Genomic DNA, 26267 nt, shown 5'->3' on the forward strand with positions numbered 1-26267 from the left:
ATTACTTAATGCAAATCAGACTTTCTAGACTTAAAATTCTCAGGTTGCAAAAGTGACCAAAAGAATTTGCAGAACCCCCCTCCCTCCCCCAATAGTATTGCTGAGATAGATTTTAGTGTGACTGATGGAGAAGTCTGGTAGAAATGAGTCAAGAAAGAATTCAGGATGACAGACATCATGATAAGAGTTGAAAAAGGCTTCTGTGTGACAGCAATGAAAAGATCCAAATAGAGCTGAAATAAGAACGTTGCAGAGATGGGATCTGAGATTAGTGCCCAAGTGACAGAAATGGAGAGATTGTGTTAAGAGATGGAAAGGGAGACATGCTTAGGTGTGACAGAGATAGGAATGGCAATGGGACCCAATTGGCCAAAATGGAGAGACCACCATAGAAAATAGAGCTGAGATAGGCTCCAGTATGACAAGCCTGTCTGGGTACCTCTACAGCCATGTTGTGGTCAGTCATGGACACGCTAGTATTGCGGTACCAGCACACGTGCATGGTGGTGTTGGCACGATGGTGGCTCTGTCTGTCCAAGGAGCTGCGGGATGAATGGATGTCATCTTCAGATTCCTGCTCCACAGAGACCTCATCAGAGGATCCTGGCAGAAGTGAATAATTAGTTGCAGTTTACCCATCTCAAAGTACCTGGGATTCTCTAGGGAATAGTTTAATCACTTTCCTGCACTTCATTATTCTAAAGTTCAATATTGACAGAACTATATGCAACAAGAACAGAGCTGAAAAACAAAGATTTTATATCCACTGTAACATTTTTTCATTGTAAGACTTTTAAAGCAATTTCTTTTCTTACATGTAAGTTTTAGACAATGCACTCTATGGTGCAAAAAACAGAGAAACACATTAATAGCAGTTGATCAAAGGTGACATACAGTTCTACTCAAATCTAACTATATAATATCCTACTATTCCAATTTGCACAGTATCATCTTTAATATATGGAGAGAAAATTTAGAATAATAAGCTTCTATTCTGCTATTAATGACTGAGAAGTCAATTCAGAGCGGTTTACATGAGTTTCAGTACTGGTATTACAACACATGAGCTTCTGTAAAGGTGATACAATACAGAGTTAACGTTTTCTGAGATGGTTTGCAATACAGACACAATTATACCATAGACACTCTCGGGAAGAGTTTGGAACTGATTTCAGGGTTTTTTTTTTAACCAAATGATCATATCAAGTGATCTGCGATGGGAAATACTCCAGTTGTTGGAAAAATCCTTCGGGGGTACCTCAAGGCTCCCCACTATCACCCACCTTATTTAATATCTACATTTCATCTTTAGGACATCTATTACAAAAGTTAAACCTAAAATACTACATATATGCTCATGATATCTCTATTTTAATTCCTTTGAATAACGTGACCAATGAAATTTTAGAACACATTTCCCATATCATGACTGAAATTGAACAGTGGACTATCAATTTTAAATTGAAATTAAACACATTTATGTGGGTATACCTAAAAAAACTGCGAAAATTAAGAATAGTGCAGAACACAGCCGTCCGCTTAATATTCGGACTAAAGAAAAGTGAGCATGTTAGTCCCTACTAGTGCTGCCCGATTCATATCGATTCACCGATTCATTTCGGGTTAATTGATTTGAATCAATTCAAACCCCCCAAAAATCGACCTCCTGATTCACCATCTGACCCTCCCCCCTCCCCCCTAAAGCAGGATCAGCAGCGCTGCCTCTTGCTGGCCGGCGCTGCCACTCCTGCTTTAGAGGGCAAGGGGGGAGGGTCAGTCAGGAAGTGCTGCAGTGTCTGGCTTCCCTTCTTGCCTCCCGCGCCTCCCTTTACCTGATTGCAGCCTGATGAAAGGATCGCAGGTACTTTAGCAATCCTTGTAGGTTTCCATAGGCCTCCGGAGCTGTCGTCCCTCTGCCGCAATCCTGCCTCTGATGTCAGAGGAGGGGTGAGACCGTGGCAGAAAGACGCCAGCTCCTGAGGCCTATGGCAACCTGCAAGGATCGCTAAAGTACCTGCGACCCTTTCTTCAGGCTGCTATCAGGTAAAGGGAGGCGCAAGTATGAGAGGGGACAGGCCTTCAGGGGGGGAGGTACAGTTCTTTAGGGGGGACAGGCCTTCAGGGGGGTGCAGGCCTTCAGGAGGGAGGGACAGTCCTTCGGGGGGACAGGCCTTCAGGGGGTGCAGACCTTCAGGGGGGGGACAGGCCTTAAGGGGGGTGCAGGCCTTCAGGGGAGGGGGGTCCTGGTATAGAAGTACACGGAGGGAGGTAGGGAAGGGGGGGTTCAAAGATATGTGCATATGCCATATTTTGGGGGGAAGAAATAATGGGTCTAAAAACAGGAGTGGGAGAGAGATGGTAGATAATGGGATTTACATTACATTACATTAGTGATTTCTATTCCGCTTATGCCTTGCGGTTCTAAGCGGATTACAAATTAGAAGATATCTGGACATTACCGAGAGAATTATATGACAATGATTCATGTACATTACATGATACAGTTGAGAATTACAATTTAGAAGATATCTGGATTTTTCCGATGGAATTACATATTAAAGATTCAAGTACTTACAGGATACAGTGGAGAAAAACAATATATTCGGGTAATAGAAGAAGATTACCTAACATTGAAGGAAAAAGTTTGTTGGATACATGTGGTAGATGCTTATTTAGGAATCTGAATATTTTTTGGTAGGTATGGTTCGAGGGATTGACTAATGTGCTATTCGCTGGGGAGAAAGCATGTACGAGTGGGAGGAGATTAGTGAGTAAGGACGTGTTTTTTGAATAGAACTGTTTTGATTTCTTTTCGAAACACTTTGATGTCTGTTGTTTTGATCATCAGTTTGGTGATGGTGGGGTCAATTTTCGCTGCCTGTGTCGCTAGAAGGCTGTCGTAAAGTTTCTTATGTCGGGTACCATTATGAGGGGGGAAGGTGAATAGGTTCTGAGTTCTCCTTGATCTGGGTGAGTGGTAGTGGTGTAGGCGGTTGTTTAGGTAGCTGGGGGCAGTACCATGGGTTACTTTAAATAGTAGACAATAGAATTTGAATTGAGTTCTTGCTTTTATCGGAAGCCAGTGAGAGTCTACATAGGCGGGAGTGATGTGGTCAAATTTGCTAAGAGAGTAGATGAGTCTGATGGCTGTGTTTTGAACGGTCTGTAGTTGTTTTATCATGTTGTTTGGGCATGGTAGGTAGAGGCTGTTGCAGTAATCTAAGGTACTAAGTGTGTACAATCTAAGGTACTAAGATTGTACAATGATCTTGTAATGTTCTTTGGTAAGGAATTTTCTTATTTTTCTTAGGTTTCGCTTGGTGAAGAATGCTTTTTGTATGATTTTGTGGATTTGTGTCTGCATTGTGCAGCATCTGTCTAATTGTATTCCCAGAATTTTGAGAGTGCTCTGTATTGGATATTTGGTTGCGTTAGGGATGGTTTTTGTTCCTTCTCTAGTAGTAGGAATTTGGTTTTCTCTGCATTCAGTTTCAGCTTATGGTTCTTCATCCATTTTTCTACAGGTTCCAGTGTTGTTTTCAGGCGTCCGTTGGAGATGGGGTCTTGGATGTCAAAGGGGAGGAGGATGGTTATGTCATCCGCGTAGCTGAAAGATGTTATATTTAGGGCGTCTAGGGCAGTGCCTAAGGAAGCTATGAAGAGGTTGAATAGTATGGGCGATAGAGGGGATCCTTGTGGTACTCCGCATGGGTTTGTCCAGGGGTCGGATAGAAGATCTTTTGACTTAACTCTGTATGATCTTGTTTTAAGGAATCCTTGGAACCAGTTGTGAACTTTACCTGATATTCCTATGGCATCTAGTATCTGGAGTAGTATTGGATGGTCAACTAAGTCGAATGCTGCTGAAAGATCGAGTTGGATGATTAGTAACTTGTTTCCTTTGCTGAGGTGCTGTCGGGCTATGTCTAGTAAAGATACCAGTAGTGTTTCTGTGCTGTGATTAGCTCTGAAACCAGATTGAGTTGGATGCAGAATGTGGTGGTCTTCTAGGTAATTGGTGAGATATTGTGCTACTATACCCTCTATGAGTTTGACGTATAGTGGGATAGAAGCGATTGGTCTATAATTTGTTGGGTTGCCTTTGGGGTCTTTTAGTATGGGAGTGATTATGATTTTGCCAAGATCCGGAGGGAACTGACCTTCCCTGAGGGTGGTTTGCAACCATAGCGTGAGACAAGCTATGAATTTAGTGGATGCTGTAGCTAGTAGATAAGGAGGACAGTTGTTCAGATCACAAGAGGATTTGCTGTATTTTTTGTACAGCTGGTCAAGGTCTGACCATTGTGTCGTTGGATTTAGGGAGGGAAGGAACAGAAAGGGAGAGAAGCTGGATACAAGGGATGGTGTGGAGGGGGATAGAGATAGGAGGGTAGTTGGGAATAGAAAGGTCAATATTGCCAGAGTCTCCTTCTTTTCTTCTTTCTCCATGCTAACCATCAATCTATCTTTGTCCTCTCCTTCCGTTTCTCTTCCCTCCCCTGGAGGTCTGGCATATTTCCTTTTTTTCATCTCCATCCACAGATCCATCTTTTCTCAACTACCCTTTCATCCAGCATCTCTCCCTCCTTCCCCACCACCCCAGGGTCCACCATCTCTCGGTGCTTGGACCCATGCTCTTCAATATCTTTATAAATGATCTGGACATAGGTACGACGAGCGAGGTGATTAAATTTGCGGACGATACGAAGTTATTCAGAGTAATGAAGACGCAGGGGGACTGCGAAGATATGCAACATGACATAATTAGGCTTGAGAAATGGGCATCGACATGGCAGTTGAGGTTCACAAGGTTCAACGTGGACAAGTGTAAAGTGATGCATGTCGGTAACAAAACTCTCATGCACGAATACAGGATGTCCAGGGCGGTACTTGGAGACACCTTCCAGGAAATGGACTTGGGAGTTCTGATCGACAGATTGATAAAGCCGTCCACGCAATGTGCAGCGGTGGCGAAAAGGGCAAACAGAATGCTAGGAATAATAAAGAAGGGGATCACGAACAGATTGGAGAAGGTTATCATGCCGCTCTACTGGGCCATGGTGCGCCCTCACCTGGATTACTGCGTACAGCGCTGATCCCCATACATGAAGAAGGACACGGTACTACTCGAAAGAGTCCAGAGAAGAGCGACTAAGATGGTTAAGGGATTGGAGGAGCTGCCGTACAGTGAAAGATTAGAGAAACTGGGCTTATTCTCCCTTGAACAGAGGAGATTGAGAGAGGACATGATCAAAACATTCAAGGTACTGAAGGGGATAGACAAGGTAGTAGATAAGGACAGGTTGTTCACCCTCTCCAAGGTAGGGAGAATGAGAGGGCACTCTCTAAAGTTGAAAGGGGATAGATTCCGTATAAATGTAAGGCAGTTCTTCACCCAGAGAGTGGTAGAAAACTGGAATGCTCTTCCAGGGGAAGACACCCTCCAGGGATTCAAGACAAAGATAGACAAGTTTCTGCTGAACAAGGACGTACACTGATAGGGCTAGTCTCAGTTAGGGCGCTGGTCTTTGACCAGAGGGCCGCTGCGTGAGCGGACTGCTGGGTATGATGGACCACTGGTCTGAACCAGCAGCAGCAATTTTATGTTCTTATGGGGAAGAGGAAGGCTAAGATTACTTCAATAACTATTGTTTCTGGCCCTATGGATCGCCATCTTCAACCTGGTAAGACTGATTTATATTCTCAATCAGCCTCTCTCTCTTCGGGCGAACCTCCGCCTCCACCTCAACCAGCTTTAAATTCCCCGGTGCAAGATGATTCTTTTCCAAAAGAAGGAATGGAATCTTCTCCTTAGATAGATGAATTGGACTGCAGGGAAACGACTTACACCACTATCTCCAGTATCAATGCCTCTAGTATCTACAGTTAGTTCTATTACTAGTGATAGTTATAACACTTCAGGATGACTGGCCAGTGGTGAATAGAATAGAGAACTCCCTACAGGACACAGTTGTTAAGCTATGTAAATTTTCAACTGAGATTACTAAAAAAGTAACTAACCATGAAGCTCAATTAGCTTTAGTAGAAAAGAGTGTGGATAAATTAGATGCATCTGTCTTGGTAATGCAATCGTGAGAAGGAGTGGAGAGTCGGGAGGCGGCTAAGCAGGAGCGGAGAGTCGGGAGAAGGAAAACAGAGAGTTGGGAACAACAGCAGAGAGTGAGGCAGGCAGTAGACAGAGAGGGGGCAGAATCTAGAGATAGCTCTGCCAACCCCTCCGACATCACCAGCACTCAGAAGCCCAGCTCCCCCTTAAAAGGGAAGGAGCCAACGGCGAGGTGAAGGCAGTGAGAAGGAGCGGAGAGTCGGGAGGCGGCTAAGTAGGAGCGGAGAGTCGGGAGAAGGAGAGCAGAGAGTCGGGAACAGCAGCAGAGAGCGAGGCAGGCAGGAGACAGAGAGGGACAGAGGCAAGAGATAGCTCCACCCACCCCTCCGACGTCACCAGCACTCGGAAGCCCAGCTCCCCCTTAAAAGGGAAGGAGCCAACGGCACGCAGCCCTTCGGCGCGCAGCAAAGGCGAGTGGCAAAGGTGCTCACCTTAGCGAGAGTGCCTTTGCGTAGGGTCTTTGCGAAGGGCCTCAAGAAGGGCCAAGTCTTTCACACAAGGATACCGAGGAGGCAGCAAGCAGGCAGAGAGAGAGAGGACACCAGAAGCAGGCAGAGAAGAGAAAGAGAGAGAGAGAGGACACCAGCAGCAAGCAGAGAGAGAGAGAACACCAGAAGGCAGAGAGAGAGGACACCAGCAGACAGAGACAGAGAGGACAGCAACAGCAGGCAGAAAGAGAGAGCACACCAGCAGCAGGCAGAGAGAGAGAGAGAGAGAGAGTGAGAGGGGACACCAGCAGCAGGCAGAAAGAGAGAGGGCACCAACAGCAGGCAGGGAAAGAGAGAGGACACAAAGCAATCACAGAGGGCACTTTCAGGTCACACGTAATCTTAACTGTTATCTTAAAGTAGGTATGACAATGGAAGCAGAGGGAAACCAGAAGATAAGCTTTCCAGTGTTCTGCATGGACTGTCATATGCATGACTCCTCCCCTCGGGGAGCTAGTCATATGTATGCGGTCGGTGTCAGGAGCTGAAAAGCTTAAAGAAGGAAGTCAAGCAACTAGAGGACAAGATACAGGAACTAGAAGGACTTTACACCATGGAGGACCCAATCAGGACTGCTGAAGACTTCATGAGTGAGACACACATCGAGGAGGAAGTCAGGGAACTCGAGGAATTCATTGAGGAAGCATACAGGAGAAGGGTGGAAGAGAGCGAACTTCAGATGAAAGATGAAGTTACACCAACACCAACATGGAAGGGAGAACAAGAAGCAGATGACCTCAAAGAAGACACCCACAGAGGAATACTGCATGAGGGGGAGAAATTGGCTAGTTGATGCCCAGAAGAAGAAAGAGCGAAGCACACTGAGGACATTGACCTGAGACCGAAGCGGAAATTGAAGAAGGGAAAGTCAGCGATCCTAGTTGGAGACTTGATCCTGAGGCATGTGGACAGCAACATAGCAGGAGGGAGAGAGGATCAATTGGTGACCTGCCTCCCAGGAGCGAGAACCAAGGACATCATGAACAAAATTGGAAAGATCCTGGAATGGGTGGAGACGGAAGAGACCACAGTAATGATCCAAATCGGGACGAATGATGAAATCTTCAACAGGGAAAGTGTTTAGTGTCAACATGGAGGGAAGTGCATCATCGACACCTTTGACATCAAAGACACCGATGACTGACATCGACGGATGTACCATCCTCGATTCTGGTGTCGCAAATCATGCCTTCATCTGGTAAGCCAGCTTCAGTCCAACAGCTTCCAGATGGGGTCACAGGCCACTTAGGCATTGAGTCCATTCATGCCGGCCAAGTGAAAACCAACTGTTCCAACAATGAGGAGTGATGCAACTTCTAGGTTATCCTCTCTGGAATGTGCTGCAGCACCACAGGTATTGGCGAGCAAGCCAAAGGTACCAGTGCTAATTTCCAGCAGAAGCTTGATACTCTGGCAATGAGTATGGGGGCAAGTTTTTATCTAATCGCCCCGATTTCGATTCCTCTGATACTGATCTGGCTGCAAGACCTTCTGGTACCATCGATGCTGCATTGATAGGATTCTTGACAACAGTCATCGAGTCATCCCTCATTCAGACTTGAAGCACTGGTATTCCTCTTCAGTCAACACCAAATTCAAGAGGACTTTGGGGCCCAGATTCAGCCACTTCTTTTGACGCTACCCTCTCCGGTACTGGCACAATCTGAGACTAGCATTACCATATCCTCCGGTGCTGTCAATGCTCTACCAATGCGTTCTAAGGACTCTCGATGGCCTGTTACTTCTGCATTGAAGTGCTGCTCCAAGTCTTCACTATATTTCAGGCACTTTAGCATGGATTCGCTGGCCTCGGAGAAAGTCCGAGACTGACACTGGATCGGTGCAACTGGAAGCATCGTTCCTCCTTAAGTTCGCCTGGACTCGGAGCTACAGGATGACTCCAATCCTGATCATTCACCTTCCACTACCAAACTGGATGATTCTCCTACATTGAAGAATCTGAACATTGTGCCTGCCATTTTTTCTAGCGAGAGACTTTCTTTCCAAACGGACCTTATAATTCAGCTGTAGTGGGGAATCTAACATGAGAGCCTGTAAAGTTAGATTCCTCCATCTCTTTTTCCAACCTACCTTACATAGCAGATGTTTCATTATTTCTGCTTCTTAAGGTCTACCATGGAGAATCTAACATGGGTGTAGAGTCTTGTCAGTTAAATTTCTCCATATCTTCTTCAACTGCAACTTTTCAGCACATACTTGACTCTTATAGTGCTTTACAGTTGACATCCAGAGCTTCTTCTATGTCTGTGCCCATGTATGGATTGGCACGTTAACTTCTGGATGTTTATGTATTCTTTCATTGAAGACTTCAGGATTCCACCATGGGGTATCGAACCTTACAGTTGGACATTCTATGGCAGGAACTAACAGGGTGTAGAGTCTGTAAGTTAGTTTTTCCCGCCATGTCGGATTGCAGGATCAACCGGGTGTGTTCCACTGTACCATCAATGTGAGCTGGTACCTTCCAACATGCATCCAATGTCCTCAAAATTATTTTCTCCTCTGCTCCTTTTTTTCATGCTGGAGGTTTGGGCGTGGCTGTAGAGGAGGAGGAGGCCACTATATCCTTTTTAGGATTTTTTTCTCCCTTTTTTTGATCGCAGCACTAGTTTCTGCTTGCTTGATCGACTAGAGTTTTGATCTTTGATTTCATGGTACATTCTATATATAGAACATTCCTCAGTTCTTTTTTGCATGGTACCATCACCATTACCCTTTGCCCCCCCCCCCCCTTTTTTTAGGGTATTAAGGTCCTGGTTACAGTTCCTCAGTTTTTAACTGATATTCACTATATATCCTCTCCAGAGGGTTTTTCACCAAGGACATAGAGTGCTCATAGTGCATCCTTGAAGTCTCTGGACCTTCTAGTCTCTCCTATACAAGCTTGATGCTTCAAGAATTCTTGACTATAGGGTGTATTCTTGTCGACATATCACACCATATTGTTTTTTCAGGATTTGGGGTTTCAGATCAACATTCCTATATCACAACTCTATATCTTCAATTTATAAAATCTCGGCTCCACCCAGGGCATGTCTCCCGCAATAGTGTCAAGGCACCCTTTTCCAACGTGGTACTCTGGGTGTTAAAATTTAAATTCTCTCAAAGTCGCATTATGGTACATTTCGAAAAGAAATTAAGTCAGCACTGTTTGACAAATTTATTTCCTAAATGTGGGTACTATTGTTAGCAAAACTCTATACTGAGAAACTTGTTGTATTGTTGTATTTTTAACTATTTGTATTTTGCTGATTGTCCAGCCTTCTTTTGTGTAAACCGCCTAGAAATCATTTGGTTATGGCGGTATAGAAGAATAAAGTTCTGTTATGTTATATTCTGAGGCATGGTCTCTACACAGCGTTTCTTCCCCAGGACAATTTGGCCTTGTCACCAGATAAATGCTGGCTCCTCTTGACCACTTGGTCTTCAGACACCTCAAGGGATTCTAGCTTCACAATGGTCTCAAACGATCGATCCTCTTTCGCGCCACATTTTTTATCATCTCCTCTCGACGGTCACTTAAGTGGTGGATCAACTCTTTCGACCTGTGTAGGAGTCTTCTCTCCCATAAGCCCCTTTGTCAGAAAGTTCTGACCATGGATGTGTCAACTGGTGCTTAGGTTTTTCATCAGGATGGCTGTCACACTTAGAGTTATTGCTCATCCAAAAAGCAAATCCATCACTCTCCTGGATTTCAGAGCAGTTAACTATGTTCTCAAAAATTTCCAGTATTTAATGATGTACCATGTCTTTTTGCTGTACACGGCCAATCAAGTAGCCATGTTCTATATTACTGACCACGGGAGGACAGGTTCTGTCCTCTGTCAGGAGGCCAGAAGCTCTAACTGTGGGCAATTGGTTGTGACCTCTTTCTCAAATCTGTTACATTCAAACCAATTAGAATTTTTTTGCCAGACAAGTGCAGCAGAATTCTTCAATCTTACGAGTGGATGTTCAATTCTGCAGCTCTCTATCCTGTTTTTTCTCAATGGGGAACTTCTAAAATGATACTGTTTATGTCTCCCCCTCTAAAGCAACTTACCCCGCTTCTGCTCTAGACTCTACTCCCCTTAATGTCTGGAGGCAGACGCTTTTCTTCTGGATTGGACGCACAACTTCTTTCTGCGTTCCACCCATTCCTCTCATTCTAATGTCGCTTGCCAAAGTTGAGGAGGAGTCAGCTACCCGGATTCGCATGACTCTTTCGTGGGCCAGGCAACCTTAGTCATTCCTGCTACTTCGAATAATAATAATAATAACAGCTTATATACCGCAATACCATGAAGTTCTATGCGGTTTACAAAGATTAAGCAAAGGTACAAATTGATTGACTTTAAGAGGAAAGGAAGAAAGAGGGTTAATAGGCCAGGAAATCCATTTTTGAGGAGAGAGTGATCAATAGAACAAGTTAATCGCTATAGAGGGGAGAGAGAAGAGAGGATCAGTTGCAGCAGTTTCCCGTGGTCTACTAGATCAAAGGCAGAACTCATATCGAATTGCATAACCAGGGCATTAAGGCCCTTACTAAACAGTAGGCGCAGATTGTCTAAAATAGCTGCAATTACTGTCTCAGTACTGAATAACGGTCTAAAACCGGATTGAGTTTCATGTAGGAGAGAGAACTGATCCAGATAATCCATCAGTTGGGTGTGTACCAATCCCTCCATAATTTTTACAATAAACGGAATGGATGCTACTGGTCTGTAGTTGGATATTATAGCTGAAGATTCTTTTCGATTTTTTAGAATTGGGGTTATTATTATGTGACCATTATTAGAGAGGAACTTCCCAGTTTTTAGGTTATGAGCCAAATATTGCATCAACGATAGTTTAAATACTAAAGGTGCCGCTTTCATGATTTCTGGGGGGGCATGATGGTAACCCACTAACTGTTCATCCTCAAGTCTTTACTCATGTAAGGTCTTTCGATTTACACCATCTCTGCAACCACTTCCAGTGACATGAGATCTCAATGTGGTTCTTGCTAAGTTAATGAAGCCTCCATTTGAACCCATGTCTACAGCTCTTTCACTAGAAGGTTATTTTTTCTCATTTCACTTCTGCCAGAAGAATAAGTGAATTTCAAGCATTAGTGGCAGATCCACCTTTCACAATGTTCCACCATAACATAGTAGTTCTTCAAACACAACCAAAGTTTCTGCCGAAAGTCGTCACTGAATTTCATCTCAATCAGTCTATTGTCCTTCCAGTGCTTTTTTCCTAAGCATCTTTCTCACTCAGGAGAAACAGATCTTCATACTCTGGATTGCAAGTTTACTTTCGCCTATTATCTCAGCAGGACAAAGGCTCATGGAATATCTCAACTTTTTTTCTCCTTTGAGCCTAACAAGTTGGGACATCCTGTTTCCTAGAGAACGATTTTCAACTGCTTAGCTTCCTGTATATCATTCTGTTATGCTCAAGCTGGGCTGCAACTGGAGAGTCGTGTCACAGCCCACAGAATTTGTGCTATAGCAGCTTCTATAGCTTTCCTTCAATCTACTCATATTGATGAAATATGCAAAGCTGCTACTTGCTCCTCAGTTCATACATTTACCTCACATTATTGTCTGGAATCTTTTTCCAGATGGAATGGGCACTTCAGCCAGTCAGTATTACAACATTTATTTTTCTTAAAGGGCAACACTCCCACCATCACATTCTGGTTAGCTTGGAGGTCACCCATATGTGAGAATATGCTGCCTGCTTGTCCTGGAATAAAGCACAGTTACTTACCATAACAGGTGTTATCCAAGGACAGCAGGCAGATATTCTCATAATCTACCCACCTCCCCTTGTTGGCTTCTTAGCTAGCTTATTGAACTGAGAAACCGCGTGCCTATGTTGGGAGGGAAGGCACTCACGTATGCGTGGTGCAGGCTATCGCGAGCTTTCTGGATTTCTTAAATTGGCGATGCACTTTTAAAGTGTCCATACCGGGGCTCCATGGATGACATCACCCACATGTGAGAATATCTGCCTGCTGTCCCTGGATAACACCTGTTACGGTAAGTAACTATGCTTTCCTGCTGATGTTGATTTTGGCTTTCCATGTGAAACTGGAAGTACTTTTGCCTATTTTTTCAGCCTACAGGTTCTAGGAAATAGGATTGAATTTTGAAGAAGCTAGATGTACACAGAGCGAACCTTCATTATCTGGAGCTCACTACCAAGTTTCATATCTCAGACCATCTGTTTGTGCTGATTCGTTTTGTCAGGTGGGGTGCTCCTGCTACAAAGGCCACGCTATCCAGATGGATCCGTAGGGCCTTTTGTCAGCCTATATTCTGTCCAGGACACAGTTTCCCATCTTCATTCAGATGCATTCTTCTAGGACTATGACTTCTTCGTGGGCTGAAGTTAGTGTGGTATCCCCTGAGGATATCTGCATGGCAGCAACGTGGTCCTCTTTACACATGTTTGCCAAGTATTACAGAGTGGATGTGATGCCTTCAGGTCCTTGGTTTTCTGGGTTGGCGCAGCAAGCCCACCCTGGCACTTAAGGACTACTCTGGTATGCCCCACTTGTCTAGAATGTCTCCCCTATTGCACTGGAAAAAGAGATTATGTACTTACCCTAGTAAGCTCTTTTCCAGGAGATAGGGGAGACATTCTAGACTCCCGCCCTGTCTTACCTGCGCCTGCCTAATGACCGTTTATGCTTTTCCAAGTTGAATCTTGGATGTTAGACAGCCCTTAGGCTGGAAAGCCTCTGTACATATGTCTCAGTTTTATGCAGGGGTCGTTTGTGGGCTCCTCTGATGCATTTCTTATCTGTTTCTAATTATTGTTCTATGTTTATTATTGAGCAGAACAATTGTTCATGGTCTTCATTGCCATAGGTGTCTCTACTTCACATTTGCAAGGTGGCTCTCGGTGCTTGGGTACTAACTGTAGGTGGAGCTAGAGAGTACACTGAAGTAGAGCAGAATCACAGAGAAAAAATCCAGATTGGATTCCTTCTGCTTATATGGCATATGGCCCAGTTGTCTATAATGTTTCCCCTGTCTACTGGAAAAGAGCTTACCAGGTTACGTACATAATCTAAAGTGCAGTAAATTTCTCTGCCATCAAGGGCAAATAGAAAGATATTAAGTAACCTTAGTAAACCTTCAGCCTTGCACCCTCCACCCCAAATTAACCTTTTGTTTAAAAGGTTAATAACTCCAACACCACCCCTCCCAAAATCTTAGCACTTAAGGGACAAATGGGCTATTTTAAACCTGTGCAGATTCCCTAATGGTAAAAATACCTCCTCTTAGGGTCTTTTTTTAAAGTTTTTTTGTGATTGTCAGGACCTATTGTTTTGCTTTGATTGCAGCTATTCTTTGGTGATTTCCTTCCCCTGAAGTTGCAGCATTAGGCATGACTGCCTAGTCTTACTTAGGGTTAGATTCACTAATGCTTCCGATCATGTACCGATGATTGCTTGGTGGGAGAGATATTCCAGATATGTCTCTCGAGGAGGGGGTTTAGGAGCGGTAATACGAGCAATACAACATATGAGCATTCTAAAAATGATATAGGCAACAAAGATACAAATAATAATAGAGATTATAACAACAATAAGGTCTTTAAACCATCCCTGCATCCAACTAAAGTACTGATCCCAAGGATTAGATAAACCAGAGTTACGTTTGAGTTCAGCAGAGAGGTCTTCTAATTTCTGAATGGCCATAATAACCTTACCCGTCGGACCTGTATTGTCAGGAATAAAGGTGCAACAGGATAAAGTACTGGGGAGAATTTTACAGACACCTCCCTTTTCAGCAAGGATCATATCCAGGGCCATGCGGTTTTGGAAAGTCATCTGAGAAGTGGGGCCTAACTGATCAGCAATACCTTGCAAGGCGTCCCTAGTATAGTTCACAAAGCGTTGCTGATTATAATAAATGTAATTAATCCAATCAACATTCTTATTGATAGTGATAAGGGGAATAAGAGACTCGAACCCAGCCTAGTTGTGATAGGAAAAACAAAATCTGCTTTCATATGTGCAGAAAAACAGGGGAAACATAACTTAAAATAGCACATGAGACACATTCCCATAAAGGACAGGCTCCTCCATGAGTGAAGGTGTCCTCATAGGGGCATTGCTGGAAAGGCATTAAGCTAGAGAACACATTGGAGATAATAATGCTGCCAATCGAGAAACAGTATGAGGGACAGTACCATGACCGTAAGCAACATCAAATAACATGCATGCATCAAAATACAAAGGAACTGGGCAAGGAGGGTAATGAGGGGGCCCTCAGCACCTGCTAAAGGCACTAGGTGGGGGTTGCAATAAACCACAAGCTGCCAGTTACATTCAAACATTTGTAAAGAGTTCCTGTCCAAGAAATTAAAAGGTCAGGATGTGGTGTTGAAGTCTCTTTAAACTGGTAAGATCCCTACTCGGAGAGAAAGGTGTCTGCACAGACAGGGAGGGACATACACCAGCTTGAAAGGAGTTCAGGTATCATCCAGCAGCTGAAGTCCAGGGAGGTGAGTCAAAGGAGGACATTGACTTGGTATAAGTACGGAAATGAGAGACAATAGGCAGATACACAATGTTCATAAGAGGACAGGGTAATAAGATGGTGTGGGTTGCGCACAACTAGTAAGGCATTCAAGAGAGACCATAAGGATATACTCAGTGTAGGGCACACAAAAACCCATTATGCCAGAAATGTGTGAATTGAGCAGATCCAGTGGACACCATGGAATAAACACTGTATAGAACCTTTGTCTTAATAATATAACCCCTAACTAAGCAGCACTCAGGCCATAAAAACAAGAACTAAAAAGGATATTGTGCAATTTAGATAGGAAACAACAAAAATGCAAAAAATGGGGATAAAAAAACTCTAAAAAGGACCAATGGTATGTTTTCCAAACAGACAGACAACACAGAGATTACATGGCACAAACAAACATAGAGCTCCAGTAGGCCTTAAACTTGCTTTCATCCGTCATGGAGTCAGGGCTGAACTTAAATCTACAAATAAACACAATTATACAAAAGGAAGAAGAAAACAACATCATAGAACATAGCAATAGGGGTGGTAGATTCAGGGGCAATGTTAGGAAATTCTACTTTACGGAGAGGGTAGTGGATGCCTGGAATGCGCTCCCGAGAGAGGTGGTGGAGAGTAAAACTGTGACTGAGTTCAAAGAAGCGTGGGATGAACACAGAAGATTTAGAATCAGAAAATAATATTAAATATTGAACTAGGCCAGATACTGGGCAGACTTGCACGGTCTGTGTATGACCGTTTGGTGGAGGATGGGCAGGGGAGGGCTTCAATGGCTGGGAGGGTGTAGATGGGCTGGAGTAAGTCTTAACAGAGATTTCGGCAGTTGGAACCCAAGCACAGTACTGAGTAAAGCTTTGGATTCTTGCCCAGAAATAGCTAAGAAGAAAAAATTAAAAATAAAAAATAAAAAATTTAAATTGAATCAGGTTGGGCAGACTGGATGGACCATTTGGGTCTTTATCTGCCGTCATCTACTATGTTACTATGTAATAGCAAAGTAAATTTCCAGAACACAGAAATATGAAGATCTTACTAGGTAAAGCAAGATACAGTGTTCAGGGTTAGGTACAGAGGTAGTATGAAGTATTGCAGTGTCAATGCTAAGAGGAAAAAGAAACATTTTAAATCTTAAAGTGCAAGGTCATTTCAAGGTTACTTGAAGCACAACTTTTTCTTCCTGTTTCTTTTTTTTTTTTTTTTTTTTCCGTTCAGCAAAAGATTCTTTGTGCCAAACCTGATCCATGATAGCTACGTATGTATTCCAACTGCCTGCCTTCACATCATCATCATAAGGAAACACATACCCACTGTTAAGAAAAAAGAAAAGTGATAGGGGAAACGCCCCTTGTCTGATACCGGTAGTAAATCAGTCGCCAAAAGCTGCATCTCCCAGACCTGTAAAAGAGACTTGTACAGTGTACTGTAAAACAAAACATAAAAATGAAACACTACAATGCTTAACAGATTAAAGTAGTAAATTGCACTTTCCACTAGAACATATGAGTTAGTGTCAATTCATAGTTGCTTTATACAGTTCCTACCCCAAAGAGCTTACCTAAACTAAAATAACTTGGAACTTTACTCACACCTGCCTATTCCAACTAGAATATCCCTTATAATAAGGACATAATACATGCACATACTTTCAAACACTTGACACATCCCTGTTTATAAACGTACACTATCCTGTCTGCAACGTCACCAAATCCACATTAGCCACAAAGCAAACCTGAATCATGTTGCTAACCCAAATTATTTTTTTTTCATCTCTTCATATTTCATTTTCATTTTTGTCTTGTTTCCCCAGCGCTTTCTTTGACCAAGTTTCCAAGTTAAAAACTCGATTAAATTCCAAATACTAAGCCTTTGACTTTTTTTTTCAGAACTTCAAAATGTACACAGCGCTGTAACTTTTGGCAATACTCCATATTTTTTTTTTCAGGCGATAGTGTTCGTTTTTTCTGTTATACATTATGGTGCACAGTTTTCTGCCACCTTAAATTGGTGCCAGCAAAAGTCACACACCCACAGCTTTATAAAAGAATTCTAATGTCTACTAAAGCCAAAAGATATCCTAAAACTATTAATTCAAAAATTGTTTATGTAGATCAGAAAACTAGTTCTTATTGTCTTCTGCAATCCTGCCATAACTGGCAGGCTGAGATGTTACATTTCATGATTAAAAGCGGTACTCCCCCTTCCTATTCTGAATGTGAGAAAGTTTAATAAGGTTCAACTCTAGTCACGAGGAAATGTTTTCTCTCCCCCTGACTCGTTCAGCTCCATCTATCTCTGTGTAAGGCACCGTTCCAAATTATTTTCTCCTAACATCCCCTTTCCCCCGAGGGTTTTTACAGGGAGGAGATAAATAGTTTAAGGGGTCTCATGGGCAGATTTTTTACCTCTTTGCAATCCCCTTTGTTTTTGGTGTTTTTTTTCAACAAGAAACATTTCTAGCTTCCTTAGTGCTGCTTGCAATTCTCCTACTAATTTAAAATTTGACATAGACAATGTTTCCTCCACACTAAACTTTGGCCAGAAGCTAGGTGGAGTCTCAATACTTATCAGTTGCTTCTTATTTTTTCTCTTAATACCGGACACACTGTCATTATCACTGCAGGATCCTCTCTAAGGTTTTTTTCCAGAGGATTGCTGTCCGGGGGGGGGGGGGGTCTCTACCACCCCCCCTCATCACTTCACTTCTGCTAGCTTTTTACTCCCCCTTCTGTCCCCTGCTCCATCCCCCCCTTCCTCCTAGAGAAAAAACTCTGTGGAGAAAAAAAGGGAGGTGGCCAAAAGGCCGCCTTCTATCTCACTGGAAGGCATGGAAAAGGAGGAGGGGGTGAAAGCTCTCACTACTGCCCAGAGGCACAGCGTGGGGAACTTTTTTTCAAGTGAACAAAAGAAAAGCCAGATTGCATTTTGTTTGTTTTTGTTCACAGACAGAAATCAGTAACTTAATTCAGACACGCTTCTCTGTTCAACAAAGAGCAGATACCAAAGCTGCAGTTCTTGCTGGTGTGTTTTTTGTTTTGTTTTTTTTCCAAGGCTCGTCGTTCTTAGGAAGGGGAGGATCCTTAGTGCCTGTCTGACCCAGAACAAAGTACAAATCTCGCTTACCTTACCTTATAAGCAAGACACAAGAATATACAATACAAAGCGTATACTTTAAACCTGATCTAAGCGATAGAAGAGGTTAAGCACATGCAAAGCTTTTACCCCACAGACAACAGAGTAGGCAGGCATGTCTATTAATATTGTTCTTCCCAAAAGAATATGTGGCCACATACTACAGGAGTTCCCTAAACTCCGTAAGCAACAAGAGTTCCCTAAACTCTCTTAAGGCTTGCCAAAAGCCTTAATCATGGAACAGGAGGTGCCAAAACTCCAGGAGAGACTTGCCAAAAGCCTTAATAACATATAAGGGTGTGGAAGACTTGGAAGAGGGCAGAGACCCCAGTGAAAGTCAGAAATCTATACTCGGCACCATCTCCAATCCTGGACGAGGTCCCCAGCTGAAAAGGTTCAGATCCCAATACTGCCTTACACACATACTCTGTCATCTCTGGTACCGATGCAAAAAAAGGGGGGGGGGGGGAGGGCATCTCATTAGGAAGAAAAGAACACACATGCAGACTATTACATGGCAAAAGAGATGTGTCTTTATTCAGAACAACAACACATATTTATAGTCTCCCCCTCTTTGTACATGCCCAGTCACAAACTACTAATGGTATAGCTTATGAGGAAAGATAAGTTTCGTTTCTCATGAAAACAGGGAGGGGGGAGGGAAAATTCCACAGCCAGTAGTCATAGTTACAGATAACAAAAAGAGACAATGTTTTTGTGTGATTTCTTGCATAGCAAAATAAGCTTATAAAGAATATACCCTTACAATGCCCCCACCTCTCATCCCCTTTTCGCTCTCCCCAGACGATGGCAGAGTTCTTCCATGCAAGATTCACAAGATCCACGTTGAATTCTCAACAATGTTGCCTCCCCCTGCCGCCCCTTCCGACTGTCCACTCTGTTGACCTCCCTTCGACAACCCTTACAACCCTTTCTTCCTTTTCTGAAGTTACAGAAGAGGAAACTGCTCGCCTTCTCTCCTCCTCCAAACCCACCACCTGTTCCTCTGATCCGATTCCTACCCTGCCTACTTGGATCCATCGCGCCCGCTGTGATCCTTCTCATCTGTCACATCCTCAACCTTTCGCTCTCCACTGCTACGGTTCCTGTGTCTTCAAACATGCTGTAGTTATGCCCTTCCTTAAAAAGCTCTCGCTAGACCCTACGTCCCCCCTCCAACTACCGCCCTATCTCCTTCCTCCCCTTCCTATCCAAATTACTCGAACGTGCTGTTTACCACCATTGCCTGGACTTCCCTTCTTCTCATAATATTCTTGACCCGCTTCAATCGGCCTTTCACCCTCTCCACTCTACTGAAATTGCCCTTGCTAAAGTCTCTAACGACCTGTTCCTGACCAAATCCAATGGATTCTACTCTATTCTCATTCTTCTCGATCAGTCTGCTGCCTTTGACACTTGATCACCGCTTCCTTCTTGACACGTTGTCCTCGCTGGGATTCCGGGGTTCTTCTCTTTCCTGGTTTTCTTCCTATCTCGCTTGTCGTACCTTCAGCGTATGTTACGGTGGATCCTCCTCTGCCTCCGTCTCGCTCTCTATTGGTGTACCCCAAGGCTCTGTCCAGGGCCCTCTCCTCTTTTCCCTATATACTCTCTCTCTTGGTACGCTGATCTCCTCTCATGGTTTTCAATATCAGCTCTATGCTGATGACTCCCAGATCTACCTCTCCACGCCGGATATCTCTGCAGGAGTTCAGGCCCAAATTTCAGCCTGTTTGTCCGACATTGCCGCTTGGATGTCTTGCCGCCATCTCAAACTGAATATGGCTAAAACTGAACTCCTTATCTTTCCCCCCAAACCCGTCTCTCCCCTCCTGCCATTCTCTGTCTCTGTGGATAACACTATCCTCCTCCCTGTCTTGTCGGCTCGCAACCTTGGGGTGATCTTTGACTACTCTCTCCTTCTCTGCTCAGATCCAACAGACCGACAAATCCTTTTGCTTCCTCCTCTATAACATTACCAAAACCGTCCTCTTCTCTCTGAACACACGACCAAAACCCTTGTCCACATTCTCATCACCTCGCGCTTAGATTACTGCAACGTACTTCTCTTGGGCCTCCCTCATGCCTGTCTCTTGCCTCTTCAATCCGTTCAAAATGCTGCTGCGTGACTCATATTCTGTGAGAGCTGCTATTCTCACATTACCCCTTTCAGAATACAGTTTAAACTCCTTTTGCTGACCTATAAGTGCACTCGCCCTGAAGCCTCCCGATATCTCTTCTCACTCATTTTCCCCTATGCTCTCCCCCCATGATCTCCTCTCATCGGTCAAGCTCTCTTATCTATACCCTTCTCTTCCACTGCAAAATATTAGACTCCGTCTCTTCTTTCTTGCGGTGCCGAATGCCTGGAACAGGTTGCCTGAATCAATATGTCGTGCTCCACCCCTGGCAGTGTTTAAATCCAAGCTAAAGGCCCACTTTTATGAAACTACCTTCAACTCTTAACTCCCCCTCACTGCTGTCAGATACCTATACCCACTATAACCTCCCCAACCCTGAAATGTCCTATCTAAATTAGATTGTAAGCTGTTTTGAGTAGGGACTGTCTATTGTATGTTAAAATGTACAGTGCTGCGTACTCCCTCCTGCCATCTGTAAAACACCTGACTTCCTCCCCACAAAATAAACGGCAGGAGGGATGCCAACTCCCTCCTGCCACCCAAAGGACACTATCTCCCCGTTCTGGCCCCCCCCCCGCGCCGATGCCAACCGCCGTCCACCTCTATGGCAAGGGGGTTCCCACTCCCTCCTGCCATCTGTAAAACATCCGACTTCCCCCTCAAAAAAAACAAATGGCAGGGGGGATGCCGAGTCCCTCCTGCCACCCAAGGGATGCCAACTCCCCATTCCGGTCCCACCCCCACCCGTACCTGTAACAGAGTAGGGGTGCTCAGTCCCTCCTGCTCCAATGCCTCTCACGACGCTTCTGAGACCATAGGCCCTGCCCCGGTGCAACATGTGATGCATAAGGCCCTGATTGGCTCAGGCACCTCGGGCATCCCTCCTGCCGTTTGTTTTTTTGGGGGGGAAGTCGGATGTTTTACAGATGGCAGGAGGGAGTGGGAACCCTCCTGCCATAATTTTAAAGTGGCGTCAGGAGTCAGGGGGGGCACATTTTGGGGGGGTTCGGGAAGGGAGGGGGAGCTTTTTTAAAAAAAATGTAAAATCGGGCTGATATTTTGCATGTGTAAAACATGCAAAATCTGCCCGATTTAAAAAAAAATTTCAAAGCCGGAAGAAGCCCTGACAGCAGTGACAGGAGGCTGCTTCTCCTGTCACTACTGTCAGTGCTCAGCCCCAACTCAATCGGTTTTGAGTTGGAGTTTGCATGCAAATGATTTGCACCTCTGTGTTGCCCGATTCAGGAAAAAAAAATTCGATTTGATTCAGCCTATTGAATTGGTTTTTCAATTCGATTTTCCTGCACAATTGAGTGTTTTGTTTTGTTTTTTCAAACATCCTAGTGGGTTTATTTTATAGCTTTTTCACCCCTTTGGCTTCTCCTAACCACACTGGCGCTGTAGTGTAAACAAAATAAAGAAACAAAAAGGGCTTTTCCTCTCTCTGTTAAATCTTAGCTCACGTTTGCAGTCTAACACCAGCTCTGGCAGGATATACTTTTCAAAATTGACATATTGTAATCACAAAACAGCCCAGCCCAGACCAGAAGAAGGAGGATCTCCGATGCACCGCCCAGCTGCGCCAGAAGAGAGAGGATCTTTGGGCATCGGCACTGATGCCAAGTCGGGTAAAGGGTGTCATTGACTGCTCGGGGGGGGGGGGAAGTAGAATCGCGGTGGAGGGGGGGGCAACGCGATCGGGGGGGATGCCGGATTGCTGGGGGATGCCGGATCGCCGGGGGGGGGGGTTGGAACAGCATCGGATTCCTCAAGGGGGGGAGAATGGAGCAGCGCCGGTAGCCTTGGGGGGGGAGGAGGTGGAACCAATCAAAGCAGTTTCCCTTACTTCCTATGGGGAAACTTGCTTTGATATACGAGCAATTTGGTTTACGAGCATGCTTCTGGAACGAATTATGCTCGTAAACCAAGGTTCCACTGTATATGTAATTTGCTGAATGGCAACACCAGTCATTATAAGTAGTAATTTATTGTTATTCGCAGAAATCTGACTTTTTGCTCTCATTTCCATACCAAATATCACAGTATCATAGGATAATGCCACTGGGTTATCTAATAAATTATTAATTTGGTCCCAAATTGATTTCCAAAAATTCATAATACATGGGCAATGAAACAATAAATGATCTAAAGTTCCTACTTCTAGATGACAATGCCAACATCTATTAGACAAAGAACTATCTAATTTTTGTAACCTAACATAGAGCGTTGTGGACGCCGAAGCAGCCTTAACGCTTAAAGCAGCTGCAGCAAAATCTCTGGAGGACAACATCCACCAGGTGGTCCTGAATATTTGTAAGTACCACACTACATGCCATGGGAAAAGAGGTGCTGGAAGTCACCTGTGCAACTCAAAAATCCACCCTAGGCTGACCCAGAAGCTGCTGGTACTCCTGTGCCAGTGGATAAAAGCAAGACATTGTCCATGCTATCTTTAGAGCTTCTTCCAGAGAGATTAAAAAGGTCTTAGCAGAGCGCCAGGGAAAGGCGAAAGACTAGGAGAACTCTCCACAAAGCCAGGAAGAAAATGTGCACCTCCCCTTGGAGGCTAAGGAGACTGGAGAGGGAAGCATGGAATCGGACTCTCTGCATTTGCAAGAGAGTTTGAATATGGAGACTGGACCTGATAACACCGGGGACCAGACAAACCCAGCAAGATGACCAACAAGGAAAATTGTCAGTTGGTGAGCAAATTGATTTAAAATAGCAGTTTTCTCAAATATAAAACCCCGAGAAGTAACATTAGATTCTCTCTGGGACCTTCTTCCAAATTTGGCAAAATCTATAAATCCCCCAGCTTCAACAGCTGGAAGGGAAGCTTAAAGATCAGGAAAATGACATAAAGAACTTAAAGATTGAAGTTGATGACTCTAAAACCTCTCTAAGAATATCCATCAAGAGTTAAAATTGTCTAAACAAATTCGTGAGATATTAATTAAGGATAATAACAACATCAGAAGAAAACTTGAGTCACTAGAGAACTTTCCTCGCAGTAATAATCTCAGATTGATTAATTTCCCTAGGGTTACTATGGTAACTCCTAGGGAAATGTTGAAACGATATCTGTTGGAAATTTTGGAGGTCCTTGAGGATTCAGTACCTCCATTTACACAAGTGTTCTATATACCTAATAAGGTACAAGATCAGCAACAAGAAATAGTTTAGGAATCACTTAATATTTCAACTTTGTTGGAACTTTCTGATAAGGAAGTAGCGACACCAGCAACTTTACTTCTAACAGTAGCTCTCACACTGGATAAAAACTGGTTACTGTGGTGGAAGCTCAATGTACTACACTTCAAGCTTTCTCAATATCTGCAGTTAAGGATTCTACAGTGATACATTCTAAAATGGAAGTAATGGAAAATATATATAGAGCGAGGAATCTCCGCTTGGTTAATTTCTCAGTAACTCATTTATTATCACCGGAAATTTTGTTAAGGAAATTCTTTAAAGAAATATTAGGACTACCCAATGCGGAGAACTTTCCCATTAATAATTATTATTATGTTCCTCAGAAAAAATTAGAATCTGTCCAGGAGGTGGACCATTTGGTATCAACTGAAATTAATTTGAGAGTTCTTGGAAGACAGTCAGGATGTGATCCAGACGCGGTCCACCCTGGTGATAACATGCATGAGTGAGATGGATAAGATGCTATTAATGAAATTATATTTTAAAAATAGGTTAATGAAATTTTGTGGTGACTTGGTTACGATTTTTCCAGATGTCTCTTGAGCTGCTCAATTAAGGAGGAAAGAATTTTTGAAATTAAAAGTTAGAGTTTTAGCTCTTGAGGCATCATTTTATTTAAAATTTCCGTGTAAATATCTTGTTAAGTTACAAGACATTGAATTTGTATTTTGGGATTCCATACAATTACAACAATTTTAATTGCTAGAGAACAGAAATGATTTACTATCTATGAAGGTTGATCTTTGTTCCACTACTGAGAATAAGAGGAGAAAATGAATAATCCCTATTATGTAAGGAACGAGATCCACGAGGGAGGATCATAAATTTATTCCTTTTCTTTACTTATAAATTTTGATTTGAAATTGTAGTATGTCTCCCCATTAATGTGGACTTGGAAAGGAATTATGTATGGAATTGATTGTGTAAAGTTTAAAGTTAAATGAATGCCTTTTTTTCTTTTGTTTATTATGACAATGTAAATGATTGAAATGTATTAAAAAAAAATTTAAAAAACAACTGGTTACTGAGACTTTTCTTCAAGAACAAGCAAAAAGAATTTCTAGGTCTTAAAATACAAATGTTCCCAGATCTAGCATGAGACATGCAAAGGCATCGATGCAAATTTCTATGGTTAAAATCTGGTATTACAGCCTTAAGGGCAACATTCTTATCTTCGTCAACCATGTAAATGTATATTACATTATCGTACACAAAAACTTGTCTTCTTTGAGCCTTTCCAATTGACAGTGTTCTTGTTGTTGTCATGACTGGAGAAAGAAAAGACCTGAGTGCTATGTAAATGAAAAAATGATACCCTAATCTTAGTTAATTAGCCAAGCATTCTTTTGAAATTTGTTCTTTGTCTCGCTATAGTAGCATTTTGGATCTCAACTGAGGACTTGAGCTGAAATTTAAGCTTATATTTGTTTGCCTGTTGTATGAATATTTTTTCATTTTTTGGATAATTTTCAATATCATAATTTTGCTTTCTGTACAAGTTTATGCTTGATATATAATTTGAAAACATATTTAAAAAATAATAATAAAAAGGAGGGAGCAGAACAAACAGACTCCTTTTGGCACGCATGCAGAAGGGAAAATCTGTAGGTGGAGCTAGAAAGCACACTGAAGTAGAGCAGAGTTGCAGAAAAAAAATCCAGATTGGATTCCTTCTGCATATGGCACGCGGCCACTGGGGCACAACCCACTTGTCTAGAATGTCTCCCCTATTGCACTGGATTGTGCAAGTGTTTGGTGACAGGATATGGAATGAATGTTAACATATTGTAATTTGATGCCAATCGAAATCACATGTTTGGGTAAAATAAATGGATCAGGGTGATATTAATTATTACACACTTCTTTTGATATAAAATATGGTTCAAGGATGCTATCACGATATACCACATGTAACTTACTATTTGAGCAATTCTGCAGGAACATCCCAGTCTTGTTACTAGATTCCTTGGTAATGGTGATTGCCATATTCAGGTCCTCCAACCACTTCCCCATCTCCAGATGAGAGCTGCAGAATAGAAGGCAGACAACATCAGATCTTTCCATGAAAGGTATGCTGCAGGGTTCCACAAGTGCACCATGCAGAACATTTGCTTTAAGTCTATAGTGTACAGACAGCATGAGAAATATGCATAGCTGCATTCATTAGGGATATCCTAAAAATCTGACTTTTAGGGAACAGTGACCACAACACGATCCAATTCAAAGTGGAACTAAGTATGCCAAAGGGGAGGAGAATCACTGTAACAACGTTCAACTTCAGGAAAGGGAACTATGAAGCCATGAGACACATGATAAAGAGAAAACTCAAGAACAGCTCCAGAAAGGCACAGACGGTGGACCAAGCCTGGACTTTATTCAAGGACACGGTGAATGAGGCGCAAAACCGGTATATACCCAGATTTAGAAAAGGGTGCAGAAAGAATCAAGCAAAAGACCCAGCATGGTTAACAAAAGAAGTTAAGAAGGTGGTAGGAGATAAGAAAAAATCCTTCAGGACGTGGAAAAAGGATAAAACCGAGGAAAATTGGAAAGAGCACAGGAAGCACCAAAAAGAATGTCACCGCGTGGTCAGAACAGCAAAGAGAGAGTATAAAGAGAGACTTGCAAA

The 26267-nt window shown here is 43.1% G+C and overlaps 1 protein-coding gene across 1 annotated transcript in view; it reads right to left on the minus strand.

The window, feature by feature from the left end:
* Positions 1 to 26267, minus strand: part of FARP2 (FERM, ARH/RhoGEF and pleckstrin domain protein 2) — an 818436-nt gene that overhangs the window by 13840 nt on the left and 778329 nt on the right. The window contains exons 23-24 of the mRNA XM_033957823.1: positions 25558 to 25664; positions 440 to 603 (exon numbers count right to left, since the gene is read on the minus strand). Coding sequence (XP_033813714.1) covers positions 440 to 603; positions 25558 to 25664 — 271 coding nt within the window. The remainder of the gene's footprint in view (positions 1 to 439; positions 604 to 25557; positions 25665 to 26267) is intronic.

The sequence above is a fragment of the Geotrypetes seraphini genome, chromosome 9 (genome assembly GCF_902459505.1).
Source record: "Geotrypetes seraphini chromosome 9, aGeoSer1.1, whole genome shotgun sequence".
NCBI classification, from domain to species: Eukaryota; Metazoa; Chordata; class Amphibia; order Gymnophiona; family Dermophiidae; genus Geotrypetes; species Geotrypetes seraphini.